Source organism: Protomyctophum bolini, assembly GCF_963924005.1.
Source record: "Protomyctophum bolini genome assembly, chromosome: 8".
Taxonomy (NCBI): domain Eukaryota; kingdom Metazoa; phylum Chordata; class Actinopteri; order Myctophiformes; family Myctophidae; genus Protomyctophum; species Protomyctophum bolini.
In genome coordinates this window covers 13,114,650-13,137,149 of record NC_137869.1, presented here as the reverse complement: position 1 = coordinate 13,137,149, position 22,500 = coordinate 13,114,650, and the positions used below count along the sequence as shown (strand labels likewise).

At 42.6% G+C, this 22,500-nt stretch overlaps 1 protein-coding gene across 1 annotated transcript in view; it reads right to left on the bottom strand.

The window, feature by feature from the left end:
* The window catches only part of cacna1ea (calcium channel, voltage-dependent, R type, alpha 1E subunit a), a gene marked incomplete at its 5' end in the record, with an annotated part of 120,331 nt that overhangs the window by 50,921 nt on the left and 46,910 nt on the right, over window positions 1-22,500 (bottom strand). The window contains 4 exons of the mRNA XM_080770209.1: window positions 580-683; window positions 1,593-1,783; window positions 3,432-3,590; window positions 4,740-4,843. Of these exons, the coding sequence (XP_080626335.1) occupies window positions 580-683; window positions 1,593-1,783; window positions 3,432-3,590; window positions 4,740-4,843 (558 nt within the window). The remainder of the gene's footprint in view (window positions 1-579; window positions 684-1,592; window positions 1,784-3,431; window positions 3,591-4,739; window positions 4,844-22,500) is intronic.

The following is a 22,500-nucleotide window of genomic DNA, read 5'->3' as shown; positions in this document are numbered from 1 at the left end:
TTGTGACACGTGTTCTGCGGGATGATTGAGCTAGGAGTTGTTTTTGACGAAAATGAAGTAAATTAAGATAGTGTCAGGCATTTTTTGGCGCTTCTAAGCACAGGGCCATCTGGCGATAGATGCGTGTTCGTTCTGTCAAGATTTGAGCGAGTTATGACTATTTTTGTTTGAGCTGCCATAGAACATATTGTACTGTAGCCCCTCAGCAAGATGGCCGCCGGGTGAACTATGTCAGAGACTCCGCCTTGAGCCATCTAAATATGTCTACCTTCAAATTAGTGAAAGTGAAACTTTTACCGGAGTTGTAAATTTAACATGGATATGGAACCCCACTAAGCCAGCCAGCACATTATGCCAGCCAGCATGCCATCTCACTGCCTGTCAATTTGTTTTAGTGATCAAAGAAAACTTCTTCTAAATGGAAATGTTCCAGTTGTAGTTCTGCAATATACTGTACAACAACACTTTTTTGGTCTGTCAACAGATGGTCTGCTGACATTGTATCCATTTGTAATTCAGAGTGTACAAATGTGAACCAGAGTCACTCTCAGGATTTTACAGTGTGGTTTATGAACATACCCAGACAGAACTCCCAGAACCAGGTTAAGGACAAAGAAGGAGCCGATGATTATGAGAGGGATGAAGTAGAGCCAGTTCCAGGTGGAGCCCAAAGCATCGTTGGCCTGTAGGAGAAATGCAAGAACACTGAAAAAAAGACCACTGCAATAATATTATAATTATGATGAAGTACAAAAAAAAGTGATCAGCTTGCCGGTTATTGTGCTGACAACACACCGCAAAGCAAAACATCAAGCAGTGAGTTAAGGTTTTGGTACCCACTACCAGCATAGTGAAATAGGCTCTCTGTCTCCCTCTCCAGGTTATCGCGTGGGTGAAATAGGCGTGGGCATATTTGGGAGATATGAGAGCCGATTCAGCCGAGTATGGGCATTAAGCCGTTTGCCTAAGAATGCCGATTTGCCCTGATGACAGGGATCTCCATATGGGTATGATATGGTCAAACACATAATGGTCAAACACAAAACATGGTTTGGACATGTGACTTTCAGATTTACACCGTCGGATATGTTCATAATTTTGGCTGATAACAGCCTGGCTGTCGTTGCTGGGGCTTATTGCGTTGACAACGTGTCTCAGATACTTGCATGAGAGGGGGAGAGGGGGTGGAGTTAGCTGCTTTAGCAGACAGTTTGAGGGTCCAATGTAGTTAGCTGGTTTTGTCTTTCTATGTCAGTGGTGCTCAACCTTTTTCATGACAAGCGATTTGAAGCATCCAAATCTGCACACATCAGTGGGTGGGACACCAATGAATCCTAAAAAGGTCATTAAGCCAGGGTAATGTTGGGGCCCGTATACTAATGCAACACTGTTACACATCATCTATTTGCAGAGAACCAGTGAGAGAGATTGTGAGTCACACTGATGAGAATGTGAAGTTCTAACTTAAGGATGTCTCTTGGCTACTTGACAGCTTACTGTGAAGGAGATTATAGTAATGTAAGGTCTGATTTATAGATGTTCACACGGTGTGTGTATGTGTGTATGCGTGCGTGCGTGCGTGTGAATCTTACATTGTAGAGGACAGTGGTCCATCCCTCCATGGTGATACACTGGAAGACAGTGAGCAGGGCAAACAAGATGTTGTCAAACTGGGTGATGCCGTCATTAGGGCCGATCCAGGTGCCGCTACATATGTACTTAGCCGGACATTGACGTACGCCACACGGGAACTCCGACTCAGACGAGTCCACTGTCTCGTTTTCTGAGCGGTCAGGGTGATTCATGGATGGAAAGAAAGAAGCACTGATGAACAGACAGCATGTGTGGGGCAACGTGAAGCTGGATTCATACTTAGTTGAGGTCCGGTGTCGTGCGCTCAAAATAGCGGATTCTACAAGCTCACAATGCGAAATGGAAGAAAGTAAAAACTAAATATATTGCATTTATTTTTGCTCTATATTTTCTGTATTTCTATATTATATCTATATTTTTGGGTACACAGCTGAGTACACAGCTGACGTCATTGTCATCACTTCTACTAACGGAGAAATACTTTCCCTTCAGTCCATCTATCTGTGTTGGCAATGGCTCGGCGGTTACTGTGAATGTACTGTACAATGAGCCATTGTAGTGTGCTGCATTACTGGCTTTAATTACATAGGAGGAAGCTGGTTTTGAATTCTGTTGGTGTGCCTGGTTGTGTGTGCGTGCGTGCGTGTGCAAGTGAGCATACAAGCTTATTATTTGTGTGCAGAACATACAAATGACAACAATAGCAACAATCCAAGCCTCCTGTCTTGCTAGCTAGCTTTTATGTGTGTATGAGTGTATTGCCTGTCTATGATCGAGCATACTGTATTATTGACTTTGCTGGAATAAAAAAGCATAATAATCATAATCATTTGACATCCTTTCTTCAAAGTAAACAATTCTGTGTGTGTGTGTGTGTGTGTGTGTGTGTGTGGTTACGGTTAGGCCAAATGAGCATTTGTGCCTGTCGTAGACATGCGCAGAGCAAGTTCAGTCAGGGAACCTCAGTGCAGTTGCTGCCGGCCGTTAATTGGGCCGCCTCAGCATCAAGCTCTCATTCACATGATTCACTCAGCCAATCACACACTCACTCCATCTTCATACCGGCTACTTTAACCGGAGGTTTGCATTCCTCTGCCTGCTTGCTTGCTTGCTGCTGCTGTATCAGCGTGCTGCTGTATACAAACCTGCTGCTCACCCACCTCCACTCCGGGTACCTTATACTGCATTGCTCATCTATATTCAATAAATATACATATATTACATCCTTCTTGAGTTGTCTGACTGAACTGGACATATGGACATCCAGTCAGTGGTCTGGTTGAGTATTATAATAATCCTTCTGTGTGTGTGTGTGTGTGTGTGTGTGTGTGTGTGTGTGTGTGTGCGTGTGTGTGTGTGTGTGTGATGTCATGATTATTTCTTCTTGGCTTCCTTCCTTTCCTTGCTTCTCAAACAATCTGCTTGAAATATTGAAGGAAGGTTGGCTGCCCACGCTCTGCGTCAAAAGCCAAGCTTATAACATGGCCATGGAAATACTCAATTCTGGATGGACTGGGCAGAAGGAACTCCACTCCGCTTCACATTGTAGCTCTTCATCCCCGCCTTTTCCATTCTTTTATAGTATTTTCCAAGGTTTTATGGGTGGTGTGAGTAAATAAATATCCCTTTTTTTCTTGCCCTACACCAAACTAAACTATAACTGAACTGTTGTAACCTACTGCCTTTGACGACTGAATTGTCTTCACAGGATCAATAATGGTCTTATTTGATCTTAGCTTATCTTATAGGGACTAACAACAACCCTTAGTTGTCCTCTTGTACCCATACGAGAGTTAAATGAACACTGATGATTTTACAGTGTAGAGGTGAACTTATACCCAGGATGCCAGGCGTGGGTGTGCAGCTGTGGTGAAGCTTGCCGCTGTAGAATTCCAGACCAATGATGGCGAACATGAGGATGGCGAAGAACAGGAGCAGGCCGATCTGCAGCAGAGGGACCATGGCCTTCATGATGGACTTGAGGACAATCTGCAGACCTTGGGAACATCACAACAGAAGAGTTTCTGAGAAGTCTGGCCCTCGTCACTAACACTGTAAATGTAAAAGTGTTCCTTTAACTCGACGATTGCGCACTTGGCCATCAACTACTCCACTGGTTCTCAACATGGATTATGGGGGTCCTTGAAATAAATAAATAAATAAAGTTTGAGAATGACCAAACTACTCCAACAAAATCTCCCATCAGCACTGACTCTTAAATATTGGGAGTCAAAACAGTCTGGATGTGGATGTGTCAGCATTGGCAATATTCCACTGACAAGTTTGTTACTAGAGCACTGAAGTCTGACGTCAATATAGCTAGAGGGTGTCCACAGGTTTGTGTATTTATTTATTTGTACTTAGGTCACCTCATAAGAAAATAAACAAATCATCAGTTGGATATGAAGAATCAACTGAGAAAACGCTAAAGTTACTGCTGCTGAATTAGTTAAATTTTAGCTAGAAACAGACTGTATCAAATATGAGTGACTGACTGTCTTAAACGATAGAGACACCCGACAATATCGCACACAATTCTTATGGTAACATGTCATTGGTTCGACCTCCCGTTAGATAGACCATTACTAACCCTATCTCTAACTCTAACCTAAACATAACCCTCCCCAACCTTAATCCGGACAAACTAACGGGAGGTCGAACCTTAAGGACTCATACCTGTTGTGTGTGCATCGATGCACACAGGGCAAGTCAAGCCCAAACACACACTCAGAGAGAGCCTCTGTCATGACAGCAATTCCATCTGCTCCGGCTTGTAAAGTAGCCTCTCTCTAGTCTACAATGTGCTTGAACATCTACAGTACTTGACTGCGTCCCTGGTCGCCGTCTTTCTACACTGGTGCCCGAACAGGGACACAATCAAACACATTTATTGTAGAAAGAGGGCAAGATGTTACAAGCCAGAGCAGAGGGAATTGCTGTCTCTAAGTGGATGACTATTTTGTCCTGTGTGCATGATTCACAACAGGATGACTGATTTATCCTGTGTGATTCACAGCAGGTGTGCACTGTGCAGTCACACCCAGCTCAGAGTCCAATTAATTTGGATTTAGGCCAGGTGTGACAGCTTAAACGAGCCATCACCCACGCACATACATGTAGACATGTTATTCATTTGTAGTACTCACTGGGGATTCCTGAGACTAGTTTTAAGGGCCGCAGAACTCGCACCGCCCTGAGAGTCCTTAGGTCTACAGGGATGTTCATGTGTGCCCCTGCTGTGGCCAGGATCCTGAATGCACGCACACGCACACGCACACACACACACACACACACACACACACTGTTATTGTCTTTCTTAGGGATTCATATATGAACACACTGATGTGTCCAAGCATGTGATTCTGTTATTTTGGTAAAAAAATAAATACCTCAAACTAACATGCACAGGTACACACACACACACACACACACACACACACACACACACACAAGGCTGCATGCGATATGCTTACTGAGATAAGGAGGGGTATAATAGCACTGAGGACAAAGGGAGAAAATAAGCAGTGTGCGTTTTGGGGCTCCTGGCTGTTTCCACTGCATGGTGGGAGGATGGCAGAGACAACTGCTCTATACACACTGATCTTTACACACCGAACAAAGACAGCGGCTCCATGAAGGCCACTGTGGGACGCTCTCAGACAGGAGACACTCAACAAACAGATGCTGAGACGTGCACGTCACGACTCACGAGTATACTGTATACATCCGCACAACCACTCTTCTCTCTGTCAGAGGTACACATGTTCTTGTCACATACACTTTTGTGTGTGTGGCAGTGTTAACCTACATCCATAAACACTTTTTTTGTCTGTTTTTCTACTTTTCAAACTTCAACACACCTTTGTGGCCATACTGACGACCACCCTCGTTCTCTCTCTCTCTCTAGTTCCGTTAATTAGCCCTTCCATCTTCTCCTGCTGTCCTCCCAGCTCCCTTCATTGTGATTTGCAACACACCTCTACCCTGAATTTCTCCCATTCTCCCTGGACCGGCTCTTCTCTCACACTCTGCCTGCCATCTCTCACAGTTTCTCTGAACGCACATTTATCTCCTTTGAGCAGGATGCCTCCAGAGTGAAAGATGAAGATGGAGTGATGAGGTGAAAACAAAGAAGGGATAAGCTATGGAATTACATTCCCCATCAGTCAGGACTTCAGACACTCTCCCCATTTTACACAGCAAACTGAAAACTCACCTTTTTAGAATCTATTTCACCCTCTAGCACTGCTCTATCCTTGTATAATTGATGTACAATATGGTGGTTACTTGTTGTTCATATATGCTACAGTATGTAGTAATATGTACTGTACCGTATACTTCAATAGACAAGTTTGCTTGATCACGTCTGCAAATTCTTTGCACAATATTTTCTTGACCATTTTGTGAAGCAGAGCCACACCGCCAAATACATATAATATTATTGCAATAAATTTAGTTTGACAAAATAGTAGAGAAGGGGGCATGCATGCAACTCATTTCAGTTTCAATCTGGCTTTCGTCCAAAGCACAGCACTGAAGCGGCACTCCTCAGGGTCTCAAATTACATCTTGATGCATGCAGACTCTGGGGAGTGTTCGGTTCTGCTGCTGCTGGACTCAAGTATAGCCTTTGACACGACAGATCACACCATTCTGATCAGTAGAACAATGGGTAGGACTACGGGGGACTGCACTACAGTGGTTTGCCTTCTCCACCTCTGCACTTGTCCCAAGGTTCAATTCTCGGTCCTATTTTATTCTCTTTATACATGCTTCCACTTGGTGTTTTAATCAATCGGTTTTAATCACATGTCCTCTCACTCCTCTGACATTTTTCTTCAATTAAATCCTTATCATAGCTCCTGAAGGCATATGATGAAATAAAGCAGGCCATGGGTCCTTCATCAGCACACTGATTTTTATTTGACCATCAAATGAACCACATATTTAAAAAAAGTGGTTCAAACCTGATTCTTTCAACTAAGAAACATTGCCAAAATTAAGTCACTATTAACCCCTCGAGATTCCTCCCAGCTTAATTAATATACTCTACTTACTTAGTCGCTCCTCAATACACCACCTCCAGCTGGTGCAGAACGCGGCTGCCAGACTTTTAACGAATACTTTTAGAAGGTCTCGTATAACTCCAGTGCTTGCCGATTTACATTGGTTCCAATCGACTGCATAATTGTTTTTAAAAATGTGTTAATCACTTTTAAAGCTCTCCATGGGCTGTCTCCTTAACTGAATTACTGTCCGCCAAGGTTAATGTGAGAATACTTACTGTAGGTCTTCAGGTAAAGGCCTTCTCAATGTACCTAAAACTAAGGACAAAAGGCGATAAAGCTTTTGCGTTCGTAGCCCCTACCTTATGGAATGAACTAAGAGTTTCATTAAGGAGGGCAGTTTGTCGATGCCTTTAAAAATCTGGAGAAAAAAAACCCTTTGTTTCGTAAGCATTTTGTTTTGTAATGTATTATATAGTACTGTGTATTTATATGTATTTTACTGCCTTACTTTAACTCATTGTATTTTTGTTTTTATTTTTATTGTTGATCTATGTGATGCTCTTGTTTTACTTAATTTTATTTATTGTACAGCCCCTTGTAACATTTGTGTTGAAAGGCGCTTTATAAATAAATGTACCTTACCCTACCTTCCACCAGGATTGTGAGGAGAATTTGTCACATCCCTAGTGCAAGGACATGTGGGACTGGTTTAATGAAGAGAAAAGATAGCTCACAGTCATGTACAGATGTCCCATCCGAGGGCCTCATATAGCATCACACCTCTCTCTCTTTATGCAGCGCCTCTCCCTCCTCACTTTTCCTTCCCCTCATCTTTAGCTTTTCTCTCATTTCTTGTTCACACTTATTTTAGTCATCTCCATCTCTCCCTCTTTCTCCAAATCATTAGTGTGTCTCTGTTGTGTTTTAGTTGTTATGGAGACCAGGGGATGGAGTCTAAAAATGGTCTGCTCATCTGCCAGTGGACATCCTGGCATGCCCCCCTCCACCCTCCCCTCTCTCTCTCTCTCTCTCTCTCTCTCTCTCTCTCTCTCTAACCCACAGATACAATCATTTAACATGATCTACACATGTATGACACATCTTTTAGAACTTGTGATGATGTATTACAGTACAAGGAGTTAAGAGGTTTGTACCGAAAGTTTGCTCTCTCAATTCAATAAGGACCACCTCACTCCATTCCACACACAGACAATAGTGATCTAAAGCACCAGCACCACAAATAGTCATCCAAAGCTACAACCATAGTATAGACCAATTATTAGTTTACAAACATTGAACCTGGTGACTGTCCCATGTGACCAATGTGTGTTGGCTAGTGAGGCCCACCCTAGCGAGACATATATACTGCATTGTGCAACAACATTGCGTGCTGAGAACAGCTGATATACAAGATCACATCGCGTCGCGGATGCGACTGTTGTGAGCAAGAGGTCTGGTACCGTGATCATAGAGCGCTCCCTCTGGTCGGATGACAGAGTCTCTAGGTGTGGTTTTGAGGACAACTGCTTTGAACTGCTAATATTGTTTACACACAACAAAAAACAAGGAATCAAGGATTATATATTTCACGGGCAAGAGATCACAATATAAATCATAAGCATTCTTCATCCACATTGGGAAAGAAATAGAATCTGAAAATGTGTTTTTCAGATGTGCATTTTTACACGCAAGTGCAGTGATCACTCTTCCATGCCTTATGAGTGATTGGGCTCATGTGCTGTACGTAGCCTGCGAGCACATACTGGTGCTTATCAGTGTGACGTCGTCTGTTAAGGCGTCTATTAGACAAGTCAATCTTTAATCACCAGGAGCGATGTCAAGTTATCATATCGTAATATCACCACAGGAGCTGTACAGTCTCTTTCACATGACCGTCAACACCTCTTTCTGTCTGTCTCTATCTCTCAGCCGAAACAGCCACCACAGTGAGCTCAGCTTGTCCCCTTGTCAGAGTTGTCAGGTTTGATAACTGTGGCACAGTGACATAACCTGTAATGACAGGTCCCTGACGTGTGTTGTATCTGTCATCATGACAAGCATCACACCATGATAGCGATAACATTGACTTATGCCCCGTGTCATTGTCACGGAGCACATTCAATATGATATGAGCCCACATTGTCCATAGCATTTAGAACATGGTTAACTAATATGTACTTTTATCTTATCTTTAAGTGGGACGCCTAATTTATGTTTGCCGAGATAGTATTGTGTGACAATTTGTAATGATAATGATAATGGAAGCTTTCATCAACTGCAATGTGTTCTAATTCCGTTCAGTTCTGCATTTTCAAAATAAAAAGTTTAACAAATCTAAAGCTAGAAATGGATACATTATTACTTATTTTTGAGGGGCACTAGCCCCTCCTATATACAGGTTTAATGTTTTTAGTACAATGTTTGTTTTAATAACCCCATTGACAATGAAGGGCACTCCCTCTTTGATAGTGGTGATTCATGGAACTTCAGTAAGTTCTGATGCTGTTCCAAGTTGTCCGTCTAATTGTTCTGTGTACAGAAAATGTTGATTTATTTGACAATGCTGCAATGCAGAGGAGTGTGTGTGTGTGTGTGTGTGTGTGTGTGTGTGTGTGTGTGCGCGCGCGTGCGTGCGTGCGTGCGTGCGTGCGTCTAAACAGTGATTGTCCTGACCAAGTGAGGTACTGAAGCACTCCCACACTGTTCTTCTCTCTGGTTGGTTTAGTTGAAATAAGCTTCTCCACCCACAGTGTCCTCCTCCCTCTCTCTGCATCTTTCTCTCTATTTCTCTATGTATCTCTCTGCCTCGTTCTCTCTCTATCACTCTGTGGTCTCTTTTTCTCCTTCTCTTTCTGTCCAAATGTGCACGCACGCACGCACACACACACTGAAGAAGCAGAGGACAATGAAGATATTGGCTAGAGAACATACCTTGAAATTAACATTACATGTATATGTATCACTCTGCTAAGTGTGTTACATGCTAAAATTGCAAAGAACAACTCATCCAAATGGACCCGCAAAGACAGAAAAGGTTTTAAAAGAAAAACGCAATCATAGTTAACACTTTTTTTTTGCCAAATAAAATGTTTGCTCTTTGGTGAATAATTAACCTAAGCAAATTATTTATTAGCGTTCCATTGGAGAGAGTGGGGGGGTGGGTTGTGTGTGTGTGTGTGTGTGTGTGTGTGTGTGTTTGCACAGCCATCTATACTGGAATGAGATTCCTATGATGTCAATTAGTGGCCAATTTAGTGGGAGCATCCACAAATGCCACCCCACCAGATGATGACACCAGTGAGGTAGTCTCTGGTGATTTGACCAATCCGCCTCCCGAAGAGCTGAAGGTCAGGACCTGGTACATATACAGTACTTACTACAATATATAGATGCCTCACTGTCATTTATGGGTCACAGGATTTAGTGCTAAATGCCATGAGGATGAGAAATATAGATAACTTCTTTGACCTGCTTTGAGATTCCTATGATGTCAATTAGTGGCCAATTTAGTGGGAGCATCCACAAATGCCACCCCACCAGATGATGACACCAGTGAGGTAGTCTCTGGTGATTTGACCAATCCGCCTCCCGAAGAGCTGAAGGTCAGGACCTGGTACATATACAGTACTTACTACAATATATAGATGCCTCACTGTCATTTATGGGTCACAGGATTTAGTGCTAAATGCCATGAGGATGAGAAATATAGATAACTTCTTTGACCTGCTTTGAAGCTCCAATGCCGAGACCTTCAGAAAATAACCCTCTGTTCTTTAGAAACAATACCTCTGCCGTTGGGCAGAAAAAACAGCTATCTCTAAAATGTTAATGTTGTCAGTGCCAGTTCCGTAGCAGTTGATTGTTTCAACTACTGGCTACTTCTATTTCCAGTAGTACAATGTGTTGAATGATTAAAAAACACTGCGCACCATTTTGAGAGGAAACCGATTTCAATTGAGGACCCTTGACGACAACGGATATAAATACAAGAGTGAGTCAAGATTAACCAGACTTCAATGAACTATGGTGCGGACTGTTTTTGAGTGGTGCAACCACTCCCTTACGGAGCTACAGTACTGTATGTGTGTGGCTGGGTGCCTGCCTGCCTGGGTATGAGCACGAAAATAGCTAGCATGGTTGTTTTTAACCACCTGTGCGCAACATAAAACACACACAAACACACACGCACATATTAACTGTATATATGATGATTTCGGGTGTGCCAGTACAGTACAGTACAGTGACAGTACAGTAGAGGGTACAGTAGAGGGACCCCCACACGTTAACTCTGTCATTTTTCAACCGTTTCGGACGTGGGGCGGCTCGCCGGAATCGGCCCAGCCCCCTGGGCGTGTTCCTGGGGGTCTGGATGTTCCGGGGACCCCCGTAGACCCCCACATGGTTAATCTCTCATTTCTCTACCATTTCAGACGTGGCCGTGGTCTTGTGGGTCTGGAACTTCCAGTGACCCCCCGGGGACCCCCACACAGACTTGCACCACTCACTTAACACGGGTGTGATTTTTATAGTTATCGTTTGCTGTACAGCACTCCTGGGTAAATAAAGGTACAGTAGAGGGGAAAAAACTATCTTCATATCTCCCTCTCCCTCTGCCCCTCCCTCCCTAACTAGTCAAGGTACTGTAGATGTCAGCCACCTTAGAGCAGTGTTCTGTTTGATATTAAAAGAAGATTTTTTCCTTGCCACTATCATCAAGTGCTTACAGTGTGGTCTTGACCTACTCTGTAAAGTGTAGATCTGTCTGTCTGTCTGTCTGTCTGTCTGTCTGTGTAATCATGCCAGCATGAATTATATGAAACACAAAAAAGCAGCCCCTTTAACTTTCATTTGCACTAAACAAAAGCAGCAGCAGCACATTAAAAGCCCTTCAGTGTTACATTTGATTTTCACGTCCTCTGAATACAATAGGATTCAGGTTAGATCCACACGTTATCTTATTAGCATAAGATACTACTTCAACACAAACACCTTGGAATACTGTCACCATCTTTTTGCCTCAAAAAACTTGTACAGGACTTGTTCAGTCTATTCCACTGATTGATGAATAACAGGTCTTTATACCTCTGTGGTCAACATGATAACATCACAGGGAGGAGGCAGCCAATGCAGGCACCTGCCACCTGGTGTGTCACTATCTCTCTCTCTCTCTACAAAGATAATTTCACTCTGAACGCTATGCACAATTACTATACCACCGTCAACACAACTATTATCTAGTCACAGCTTTGGCCACATAATGTCACAGCATGATTGGAAAACCAGTCCGATTGAAAAAGGCGCACTCTGTTTCACCATCAGAGGGGCGCCGTCTTAAGGTGTCTTGAGCCACGAGAGGCACCGCCGAGCAAGCTCTCCTCCTCCGGTTTTATCTGAGACGTTTTCACATAAGAATTGAAGCAAAGTGGAAACAAGATGACATGAAATGGGCTTTTCATGGGTCACAGGGTTTGTTCACCCTATTCAGTGACTAATGCCATTATTTTCCCCTAAAATACTTTCTGCACTGCAGTTTAACAAAGACACTCTTGTCGTTGAGATATAAACCATTTATCACTGTCTCAGTCTGTCTCTCTCCCATCACTCCTACCTTGCTTCCACCTCACCTCGTTCCATGTACACATCTATTCCTACTCCTCCACCTCATTACACAACTGTTCCTACATCTCCATGCCACTTCATCAACATTAATTAATTAATTAAACTTCATTAACCCATTTAGACATGAACGGCATTCTAATGTTTCTATGTCAGTGTTGCGCAGATTTTTCACGTCAAGAATTATCTGTATGTGGCTGTCGACCCCCATCTGTAAATATGTTGTTCCAGGGTCCCACCAGAAGCAAAGATATGAGTTAAAAACGTTCCTGATAAAAAAAAAAATGCAGATCTACAAGCTCTGCACTGAGTGCCACGCTACGAGCTTGTGGATCTGCTATTTTTCAATAGCTAAAGTATAACATAATGTTTAAAACACCAAAAGAGGTTCCAAATTGGTGCTGACTATATGCGCCCACGTGCACGCCCCAACCCGTCTTGTTTTGTCAATGGTTTAGGCCAGGGGATGCCCACACTTTTTTGACTCGAGAACTACTTACCTGAGATCAAATTCTAAAAATGTCTTCTACATCCTGACAGTTTTCAGAAAAAGCTATGTTTCTATGTCAGTGGTTCTTCGATCTTTCAAAAATAGCAGACCTACAAGCTCGTAGCGCGCCATTCGGTGGCGCGCTATGAGCTTGTAGATCAGATTTTTCAATAGCTAAAGCATAACATAATGCTAACACCAAAAGGGGTTCCCGCCCAAAATGGGTTAACTGCAACTCAACAAGATCTACCCACCCCAAAAAATATTATCCCATTGCTGAAAATATTTTTAAACAGTTACCTGAGGCATTAGATATAAGACAAACAAACTTAGAATGGGAAATAGAAGGGCAAAATGGAATTGGTAGGTTTTTTTAATATATTATAACTTTGTAGTTTGTAATGTTTGTCTGCAACGCTCTTGAAAACAAAGTATTGCTTTGTGGGTTTGAGCTGACAGGTCCTTTTTATGACAATCAATCAAGTGGCAGATGCCATTTTTTTAAATGATATTATATATTTTAGGAGCATGTCATGTGGTCTACTTGCACAGCCTATGTGATCTACTGGTAGATCGCAATCTACCTTTTGGGCACCCCTGGTTTAGGCGCTCTTTTAAAATCATCTCTAGTTAAGAGCATTTCAGTGACACCATTATTATACAATTTGTTTCCCCAAAACACAGATAAAATACAACTTCTACTTTGTTAAGGTCGTCGCAGTATTGAATGTCACTATAACCACCTGCACTGTCCCCTTTTCACCTTCCCGTGAATATGCTTATTATGCATATTCATGTGTTCATGTATTACTGTGTGTACCCAACACCGTTTACTGGAACAGAAGATTGTTAAACAAATGAGGCACTTAAAAAGCCTTTCCAACTCCATCGCATGCACGAGTTCTCTCTCTCTCTCAACCGCACACACACCACACCACACCACACCACACACACACACACACACACACACACACACACACACACACACACACACACACACACACACACACACACACACACACACACACACACACACACACACACACACACACACACACACACACACACACACACACACACACACACACAGTTTTCTAAATAACAGGGTTGTAAACATCTCCATGGTTAAAGACACACTTTATAGTTTATTTCAGAACAAATGGTCACAGGACATAATGTACAAACCAAAGCTGAGAACATTTGTTACGATAAAAAGCTGTTATGCTAGTGAAAAGTATGTTTGTGCCCCATTATCCAAAAGACAAAGATCCCTATGTGCCCAACTCCGTTCTGGGATCTTGCCCTTGCACCTTGAGACTGGGAGGTATAGAGGAGTTACAGAAGAAGAACGTATTTGCACCTATTGTGATATAAATTATATTGAGAATGAGTTCCATTTTCTAAGCTGAGAACATTTGTTACGATAAAAAGCTGTTATGCTAGTGAAAAGTATGTTTGTGCCCCATTATGAGAATGAGTTCCATTTTCTTTTCTATTGCCCGTTGTGTACTGTATCATGACCTACATCAAAAGTTATTTAACAGACAGACAGTAAAAATATAGATCTGATGTGGTTAAGTGATGCAGAGCGACTGAGATGGATTTTCTAACAAAAGATATTTGCATTAGCAGAATATATAGAGAAAGCTTGGGACATACGGACAAAGAAAACTTATATGTGATGTATTTTATTTTATTTTTATGATAATGCTTATTTCTGTTTTTGTTTTGATCAAATACTTGGTGTAACTTCTGTGTGGGAAGTGAACGTGATATTGTTTATTTATGTGTAAATGTTGGTGTCTTATAATCCCGTAAGGGATGGGTCTTAACGACAAGACAAGAAAATAAAAATTAACACACACACACACACACACACACACACACACACACACACACACACACACACACACACACACACACACACACACACACACACACACACACACACACACACACACACACACACACACACACACACACACACACACACACACACACACACACACACAGCTTTCATCTTTCTCTCTATGCTGCTGTTTCAAACACTCAAACTACTACTGGCAGTAATGAGTCAGACTCATTACTGCTGTTCTTGATATTGTTGGTGAAACCTCATTCTCCATATTTCAACTTTTGTGTGAAAATAGAAGATCTACGAGTTTACTGCACACCGCGATGTGACATGTGAGTTTTACAGTATGTTTGTACCTATTTTCACTATTTCTAAAATTATAAAAAAGGAAGGGTTTTCCACCCGACATGACGATATTAGACATTAGATATTGATCAGGGGGAAGCAGCTGGGCTGGAGCCAGTGACCTAGGGTGGGGTCCTCCGTCACCACGGTAACCGCTCAGGGGGACACGTTCACGCCTGCCGTGTCCATGCTCATCAATCAATCTAAGAACAGATGGATAACCACATGGATACTGGGTGTGTGCATGTGTGTGTGTACCCTACATGTGCATGTATTCTAGATTGCATACATCTGTAACTGTGACTATAACCGCGTGTGTGCGTGCGCGTGTGTGTGCGTGCATGCACATGTCACATGTGCGTGCTTGTTTGCCATACTGGTGTCTTCATGTTACAGTAATGAGCAGACAGTCCTAACAGGTACAGTATAAGCTGCCAAATGGACAGAAGTTGTTATAGTATCGGCTGGCACTAGCACTGACAGACATACAATAGTGGCACATTGGGTTCACACAAACACAAATGCATCCCCAAATATGCATGCACACACACATATACGTTATACGCGCACAAACACACAAGCATGCACGTAGGCAGGCACACGCACGCACATTAATATTACAGTGAGTCAGGTATAGCATGTTTGAGTCAGGCAGCGTGACAGAACGTCACACCCTGACACCATCCCTGAGATAATTATAGTGCACAGGACAGATCAGCAGCAGCAACACTAGCACAACCATGACATGACATGGCTGGAGAAGAGAAGAGAAGAGAAACGATGCGTTAACACAAAGAGGAATGGGAGTATCATTTGGAGCACCTACTGTACATGAATCATTGTGTCTTTGCATTGCCATGTCGCTGGCTTCCATTGACAATGAATGGTAGAGTGCGTCTTTGCGTTTGCCCGTGTGAACGCAACATTAGACTGTGTGACAATCACAGATATAGATATATTTAAGTCTGACATCATAGACTTATATTTTTGGGCGTGACACAAACGGGATGACACAAGAACCTTAGCCAACGATATAAAAGGCAAGTGAATCTCTGAGTTAAGAGCAGGTGCAACGATGACTCCTCAAACCTCTCCCTGAGAGTTTACCATGTACTAGCCATGGTATATCTGGCCTTTACAGCCCACATACTCTGGCAACTACAGAGCCCTTCCCACATCCTCAAACTTCTCCCCGAGAGCTTGTACTAGCTAGGGTATCTGGCCTTACCCAGATACTCTGGTGACTAAGGAGACCTTCACACCAGAAAGCTTTATAGTAAGAGAAATCTATGAAAATTTGGGAACTAAATCGTTACCAAGAAATTTCTTCACCAATGTGTTTCTAAATTTGTCTAATAACATGTACTAAAAGTTTGAAATTCAACTCCTGTGGGAAATTGAGTTATTAGCATAATATGTGACCATACCTATATAAGGCCAAAAAGTCAAAATTTCATCATTCTTTTAGTAGCATGTGACATATGAAACTAGGGGGAGTCAAAAAACACTCCTTGGGCTAAATTAGGCCATATCCACTTGACCAAATGTGCTGACCTCATCACGTTTGTGATGATGGCCGTTTTCCTCCCAAGGAGTGTTTTTTGTGCAAAACTAATGCTTGGAATGGATTCAGAATCATGTCACATGCTACTGAAAGAATGTATAGGATGTTATGGGTATTGGGTATGGTCACATATTATGCTAATAACTCAATTTCCCCCGGGAGTTGAATTTCAAACTTTTCTAGATATAAATTTCTAGATAAGAAAGGGGGATACAACCTTAGAGGACCACTGAACTTCAAGAAACCTGTGATGCGCACAAACTTAAAAACAAGGAGCATCTCCTCTTACGGAGTCACACTGTGGAATGAGCTGGAGGATGAACTAAAGCACTGTGGAAACATAAACCAATTCAAAACAAAAAACTATCTTCGATAAATACAGAAGCGAAGAGCACTAATGGCATTACAAAAGGGGAACTATGACGTACTGTACTATATAATTATATATTCTTATTACTATAGTATACCATACATTATGAAATATATAAGTTATTAGTATTATATATAAGTTATTACATTATTGGTAGACCACTATTGGTAAACCACACCACATATTATGTATATATAATATATTATTATATGCTGCATGTGTGTTATATATATATTATACCATTATTATTATTGTTGTTATTGTTGCTACTGTCATTATTATTATTTACAGTTGTTATTAGTATATATATGTGTGTATGTATATATGTACATACATATGTATATATGAATGTGTGTAGATAAATGTACATACATAAGGACAGCATGAATGTATGTATGCACTGTGTAAGCAGGCACGGTCTGCTACACGTGCACAAATGGACTCCAGGGGTAGGGCCCGACAAGCCTATGGCTTCTCCCTAACCCTGTAATGTATAGATGTGAACCATTCTAGACTGCATACATTACACCTATGGTGTGGCCATGAGATGGCACTGTAATACAACACACACACACACACACACACCAGTGCAGCTATGCAACACGCATGCTCAGGACTGAGCATGCGCGTCACACACATACACCGAAACCACCAACAAGCCACACACGTTCATCCACACTCCTGTGAACGGCTTTGAAATAAACCTGACAACTGAGAACTGTAATCACTCGTCCTGCCTGGTATTTTACCGAACGTTACAAACCCATTTTCGGAACGGACAGGACCTATGGACACTATAAAAAACATATAAAAATCAAATAAAAATGAAAAAATGAAAATGAAAAATGTTGGAAACAATGCAATACATTGCAGTGCAATGTATGAATGTATGTCCTCCTTCAGAAAATAAACTGAACTGAACTGAACTGAACTGAATATAATTTTAACACCATAGATTTCACTGTGTAGGCTTTTATGAATTGAACACATTGATAAAGGTCCCTCCTGCGTTTCCAATTGCTGCGGACGACAGCGCAGTGTGAAGGCAAACCGCAGCAAATTAAATATGCAAGAATCCCAACTTCTCTGCCCATTCGCATCGAGTCTACCGAAGTATTAGGTGAGAATGTGACCTAAATATCCCTTCCCACTGATTCTCTTTCACCCTCTAATACTACTTCACCTTGTGAACCACAGTTTAAGTCCTGCTTGGACCATTGCAGCGGGTCATGCTTCAGGTTTAGATAACCAGTCGAGCCTTTGGTCTTTTATACTGTGAATCACAGTATATTCTGTGATTCTTTTTTGCTACTCCAGTGTCTCCAAAAAATACATCCTGAGACACTTACAGTACCATTGAAACAATTAATTGATATTACAACCAGTTTAACACACACACAGATGACTGAGAAAGCAAAAAGGTGATTAAATTGTACTTGTACTTAAAGCGTACTGTCACGGCCCTGCCATGCCCCTAGGTACGCTCCTTGTATTTCTCTCACCCCCTGGGTGCGTTCAGATATAGGCACATACGCACCCCCGTGTCTTCTATATTCTCCTGTCATGTGTGGCATGGTGTGGCTTCGCCTTCCACCGAAGTCCCAGGCTAAGCGTGCTCAACTGACAGTAGTAGTAATGACAGGTGCAGACTCACAAAATAGTTGTTTTCCTTTTTTTCGAGCCGACATGTTTCGGCTCCTTGGGCCTTCATCAGTGTTTGGCTTCCACTCTTTTCATCAAACAGTTTCGGTGAGTTCGGAAATAATCTCGGAGAATGTGGTCCAATTTCATTGTCATTTAATTATTTAAAAATATATAATTCTCCTAATTTAGTGGGCCAGTAATTTCTGCTCTATTGGCTCACCTACCAGTGAGGAGTCCCCACCAGGAGGACACCTCCTCCTGTTCAACATTCCCCCCAGTTCGGGGGAGTACACACAGTGACATACAGTTGATCATCCTCCCTGCTTCGTTTACTACACTAAAGGACAACTTCAACCCTTTTGCAACCAGATCTTATTTTAATGACTAGACCTGTACCTTGTCAGGTGTGGGGTTGCCATGGCAATCAATTGGCTGAGGCAGAGGCTGATAATTGCACAGGTGAGAGGATTTAGGCTGATTAGGCCCACTGGCAGAGCCTGGGCAGAGCATTTTATGGTGGTTCTGGAGAACCGTGGGTCCGACCGACTCGATACTAGGCACTGCACTCCCTGCGGGGGTGTGGAACACATGTGTCGAATATGAGCTGACCACGCGAAGGTGAGCTGACCACTGCGACCACCGCAAAATAACGTTGAGCGGTGGTGAGTAAAAACAGAGAGAAGGGCTGGAGCGGTGGCGGTGGTTTGCTCTTCACCGCAGCTTGTGACGTCATGTTGTAGTTTGGTGGTCACCTAACCACAGAAAATCCAGACTATGTATGAGCCTTTACTGAGACAACATGTAGTCCAGGAAGGAAGTGAGACCAGTGTCCATGACATCACTGGCACGTATTACACACTAAGTACAACCCCAGGAAAGTGTTTCTTCTCTCCCAAACATCATTAAAATCAAGATCTGTTTGCAAAAGGGGGGGGTTGCAGAAGTGGCCCTTTAAGCGAACACGGCTAAATGTGTTTGCAATACTCGTATAGATTCGAACCCTACACTGGGCATGCAGTGTCTGGGAAGACACTTTACTCCTGTGCCACTCTTTGAAAGTTTAATATTAGCCTCAAGAAAGACTCATCGTCTGCTTTAATGTCTTTTTTCCCTGTGATTCATGTGATCACATGGTTATGCAAGCAGGTCTTCTCCACAGGGGGCACCAAGCTGTTTTGCCAAGGCATTATTGAAGCATTAGTGCCTATAGCGTGTGTCTCATTGTGCTCACCTCCTTAGTCATCTTTTTGACTGCAAGCCTTCAAATTAGTATCCTAGTGACTCACACACATGGGTTTTTGAAAAGTTTTCCAATTAATTGGAGAGCGTATGTTTTGCACTGCCCGTCCGTATACAGCTAATCTCCGGCACCGTTAACCCGGTCAATGCCAAATTTTGCACACACACTCCCTGGATGCCAACGATGAACCAAATCTTTCAGAACAGCCTGTTATAGCGCCACTAGGAGGCTGACTTTTGACAACCAGGAGGCCACAACCTGACCTGCCTGGTGGAGACATGTGCCCCGAGGGGCACTTTATCTAGTTTGAATTGCTATTCTGTAATGTGTATTCTGAGACCTAATCCACATAATTTAGAGTTCTGGTCGGATTTCACAGAAAACTGTATCCGATCACAACCAAGTAGGGCCAGACTTCATCTGCCTTTGCGATGCATATTGCCCCAGGCAGATGAAGTCTGGCCCCTCTCAATTGTGGGAGGACTTCACGGCTGAAATGGTGACGAGCCAACCAGATTCATCTGGAACCAGGCTAAACCAACCAGGGCCCAGTATGCAAGTATGGGGCGGGACATTGCAGAAAATAATCTAACACTCAGATGGACGTGACTAATATTCACGGATAGTATTGCTATACGCGAGGCTAAGACAAATCTCCACTAAAACTGTATCCAAGACTGAAGGACTATGTTTAGCCATTAGCTGAGTTTCCCAAAGGGAACATGCGTAGCGAGTGGGCGTGTGGTTCTTAGGGGCAGTCTTCCACAACACGTCCCTTTCACTGTGAGATAGATATTCCGTGCATAGATGTGCCACACAACTTTCCTTATAAGGCGCTGAAATTAAGTGCGGCCTGGTAGGCCTCGTTGGCCTACCTATACATTGTATACACACATATGCCATATATATATATATGGCAATTTAATTTCTTTGATGCTGAAGTAGGCCTAAACATGTTTGTTTAATATTTTTTTTATATTGTTTTTATATTTAAATTAGATGGAGACAGTCACCATTTGTCACCATGACTGCCTTGTTGAGAATGCATTCACAACGAATCCTGCTGCGTATTGTCGGAAAGTGCGCTTCGTTTAGCAGGTGTGAATTTAACTGTGAAGGCTCATTCGAACTCTAATGCGGATCAAATAATCGCATTCTAGTGCACCTGACTTTTCATTCACTGCAGGTGTGAATGCAATCCGCATCAAAGGAAATGAAGCAAAACAATGTGGCAGTCTGGCAGATGAATGAGGAGTAAACACAGTTGGAGAAGGAGAAGGCATATTTTACGCAGCGCAGATGTCCCGATAGACGTGGTCAAATAAGGAGACTTAAGCCCTCATCGAAATATGAGCTACAGGTCGACAGGTGTGTGTTCTAAAAGGCTTTAGAAAAACGTGTTTGCTTCTAAATTCATTCATGCAGGAGGCCTTGTGTGCTCTAGTCTAGGTCTATTTCTATGTTGTCCTGTTTGACGGTGTTTCCCAAAAAAGGACATAGTGTCTGATTGGCTGCCATGCAGCCAAATAGGCAGCACACAGGCTTCTAGAGGGCATGTGCACATGCGCTGCACTCCTGTTCAAGCTATGTGCGACCCAAAATCTCTTTGAGAAACCCAGCCATTATTTATAGAAGAAGAAACAGTATCAGCTGGACTAAAGTGTAGGACTGCCTCAACATCTCATCCTTCTTTCTCTTCTTGTTTCCTTCGGATCCCGGCTCCCTTGTCTCCTCACTCTCAACGGTCTCTTCTCCTCGTCTCTAACTAGGGCTAATTAGATGATTGCAAGGGACCCAAACTAGTGAAAATAGCAGATCTACAAGCTCACAATACGTTGTGCCACGTTGGGCTTGTAGATCAGCTATTTTCACAACTTCTTAATTATTATTTGTATTCATGGAATTTCTTAATTTGTTTGTTTTAATTATTTCTCTGCGAACTGCGAATATGTTCGTACCCCCCAGCTATGGGATGATATCTGCTAGGTACGAACATATTCGTACCCCCCTTATTCGTAAATCTGCTTTTAACATTGGTCCGGTTGCTAAGCAACGCCTCCGTCACGTCCAGCACCAGGATCGTTGCACATGGCCCCATAAACTTCTGTTAAAAGTAGGATTTTCAACGTCTTATAACTCTGGAAATACGAGCGCTGTCCATGGTAATCGCCATCCATCCAAAGTTCTGTGATTTTATCTCGCATCTCTCCCGACATGTAAACGTTTCTGGCGTGAGCTAATGCTAATGATAGCAGATCATTACAATGGTGGTCTGGGGGCTGCTCAACAAGCTGTGATAAATCACTGGATCGGCTGGCAAAGGTTAGCTACACTTTGCTGCCTAGTGTCACAATAACAACATTTAAATGTATCCTTTTTAAAAACAAATGTTTTAATACTTTTTTCATACATTTTTTTAATGTAGGAAAAAAAGAAATGGGATTAATTTTTTTACTCGACTCATGACCCGTACAAATTCATCCGTGACCCACAAATCGGTCCCGGGCCACTGTTTGGGAAATCATACACCCCCTTTGTGTCTGCTGGCACAGAGCAGTGACACCATTGCTACATGGGAGTTGCCCTCTGCCATGTGTTGCCAGTCTAATGGAGGGTCTTGCCATCTAAGAGAACAGCCACGGTGCCAATTAGTACCATTTACACATGGAGGCACCCTTCTCATTTCCTCCTCCCCCTCTCTGTCTCTCTCTCTCTGTTTCTCTCTCTCTCTCTCTCTGTGTGTTTGTGCAGCTTAAAAAAAAACAAAAAACACTT